This window comes from Merops nubicus, unplaced genomic scaffold (genome assembly GCF_000691845.1).
Source record: "Merops nubicus isolate BGI_N331 unplaced genomic scaffold, ASM69184v1 scaffold21914, whole genome shotgun sequence".
Taxonomy (NCBI): Eukaryota; Metazoa; Chordata; class Aves; order Coraciiformes; family Meropidae; genus Merops; species Merops nubicus.
Window position 1 is genome coordinate 547 of NW_008604150.1, and position 2,321 is coordinate 2,867.

Sequence of the window (2,321 nt, forward strand, 5' to 3'; positions counted from 1 at the left end):
GCAAACTCTCTTCTGTTTACTTGTAAGGCAGGGTCTGGAGAAAGCCAGGCTCGGTAGGCTGGGTACATTTGCCAATGGAGGCTCCTGGAACGGCAGGGACCTTTGCTGAAGAATCAGTACTTTGGTCACATGCTTTCTCTTCGCTTTCTTGTCCTTGACCTAGTGCAGTTCACTTTCTCATATGGGAACACCTTACAGGCCCCTGAGGCTGTTTGGTCATCATACTCTTGACTCACAGAACAACAGCAAATAAAGAATTCAATTTAAGAGCTGTGAATAGATAAGTGTTTTTTTATAAGTGAAGAGACCAACGTAGAAATGACACAAAAGTAAATTTAAACTTAGATACACATGGAAAAGGCAAAGTTAAAACTGATTTAATTTAGCCGTGTCTTTCATTTGCCAATTAAATAGGTATTTGTGAAGCTGCTTTTTTCTCCCTTTCGTCAGACAGAGGAAAACATTGTCATCATAGTATTTCAGGGTTATTTAGAAAAGGTCTTTGTGGTTTTGGATATTGCATGAAAAAATGCCAATGTGCTGAAGGTGTCAGCAGAGAAGTACCACGAAAGCCCCTGGGGTTTCAATTAGCATTCATAGACTGACATGCATGCACAGGTGACCTCAGCTGGAGAGGACACTGAGTAGCCCAGGCTAACTTGCAAGATGTTCCTACAAAAATCACTGTTACCCTCTCAAATAATTTGGTATTTATCCCTGGGGGTTAGAGTTAAGAAAGTTACTGTTGAGGTACAGTGCAGTTTGTAGGAACCTCTGTAGGTACCTACCATTGGCTCCACCACTAGTTCTTGGGGTGGACACCCTCACATTCAGAGGACCTGCTGGAGTGTCCAAATTAAAGAGGAAGAAAGTAATTTGTGCCCAAAACAACAGCTGCAACACCAAAACAAGGTGTGTGAGTCTCCAAGGTGTCTGGTGGGTATGATAACACATTGAATCCTTCACAAATAATTTTTCGAGTAAACAGCTGTAGCAGTTCTCACAGGTTTACTGAAACACAGTTAGTTTAAACTGACCATGGATACAGCTAGGGTAGGGGAATTAAAGTTCTGACTGTCAAAACAGAAAAGATGCTAGAGGATTATACAGCATGGTTACTTGTGCAAGTAGGGACTGAATGGTTCTGTGCTCTCTAATGTCTCTTCATCACAAATTAGAGGAGAGATGGCCCATAAGAAACTCAGTACTAGCATGTACTGATGATTTTCAGATTTTTTTTTTTTTTTTTTGGCATCATTGTTCTTCCTTCTGTCCTCTCCTTATATCCAAACATAGTCTTCTGCATAATCTTCATTGTCATCTGAGATACACAATATGCAGTGTATAATTTTGCACTAAGGTTTAAGGAAGATGATGCCATGTCAGAAGTGATCTCAAACTGCAAATCCCTGAACAGAAGTGATTTCAGTGTTACTAATACCAGTGTCTATTAATGCATAGTTGATGCATTAGGGAGGCTTTTAGGGATGCTGTCTCTTTGTTAAACCCTGGCAGGACGAGAAGGACAGACTCCACATCACTGAAGAAGTTCCTGACGTGCTGAGGTTGCTGGCTGTGTTATGCCCTTTTCAGGAATGCTGTTCCTATAGCTTCTAGGACAGAACATTTAAAAGGTGTTGCTAATGCTTCAGCATCTTAACTTCATTTATGCTTCGGAAGGCTAGAGGTAATCCTGTTGTCTCAAATCTTCAAATGCCTAAAAGAAAGCTACCATTCATCTGCTTCCATTGGAAATAAGTGCTCTTAGGAAGAGTTTCTTCTTCCTGAGGAAGAGATAAAGTACCTTACTGAGACCGAGCTCATCTAAGCCAGCTGACTGCTTGTAAAGAAAGAAGCCTGCCAGTAGTCTTTGAAATTCTTCCTGGAACAGGGAAAGATGTCGTTTGGAAGTTGTACTTCAGTCCCATTGGAAGAAAGGCAGCTGTGAAGAGTCTCATTTGTATACATCTGTGCGTGTGGCAAAGTGCTTTCTAGATTCAATATTTTATACTTGAATTCAGGGAAGTGATTGTCTAAATTCTGATAAACAAGATGCTTTCTCTGGTACTTGCTCATTTGGAATCATCTAGAAATCAGGGCTCTGCCTTAAGTGTCTTTTATTCTTTTTGTTCAGTGTTAGAGAGTTTGAAGAGCCTGGCAACAGTCTGGCCCTGGTTTACCTTCCTGCACACTGTGTTGTTCTGGAGACTTTACACTAAACAGAAGCCAAACAAGTGTCTCTGAGATTAATGAGTCTGTGCTCTTTTTTTTTTTTTTTTTTTTTTTTTTTTTTTTTTTTTGCAAAAAAAATAAAAACCACA

At 40.2% G+C, this 2,321-nt stretch overlaps 1 protein-coding gene across 1 annotated transcript in view; it reads left to right on the top strand.

The window, feature by feature from the left end:
* The first annotated feature begins 606 nt into the window (after positions 1-606).
* The window catches only part of MYO5C (myosin VC), a 33,599-nt gene continuing 31,884 nt past the window's right edge, over positions 607-2,321 (top strand). Inside the window, exon 1 of the mRNA XM_008938925.1 lies at positions 607-618. Coding sequence (XP_008937173.1) covers positions 607-618 — 12 coding nt within the window. The remainder of the gene's footprint in view (positions 619-2,321) is intronic.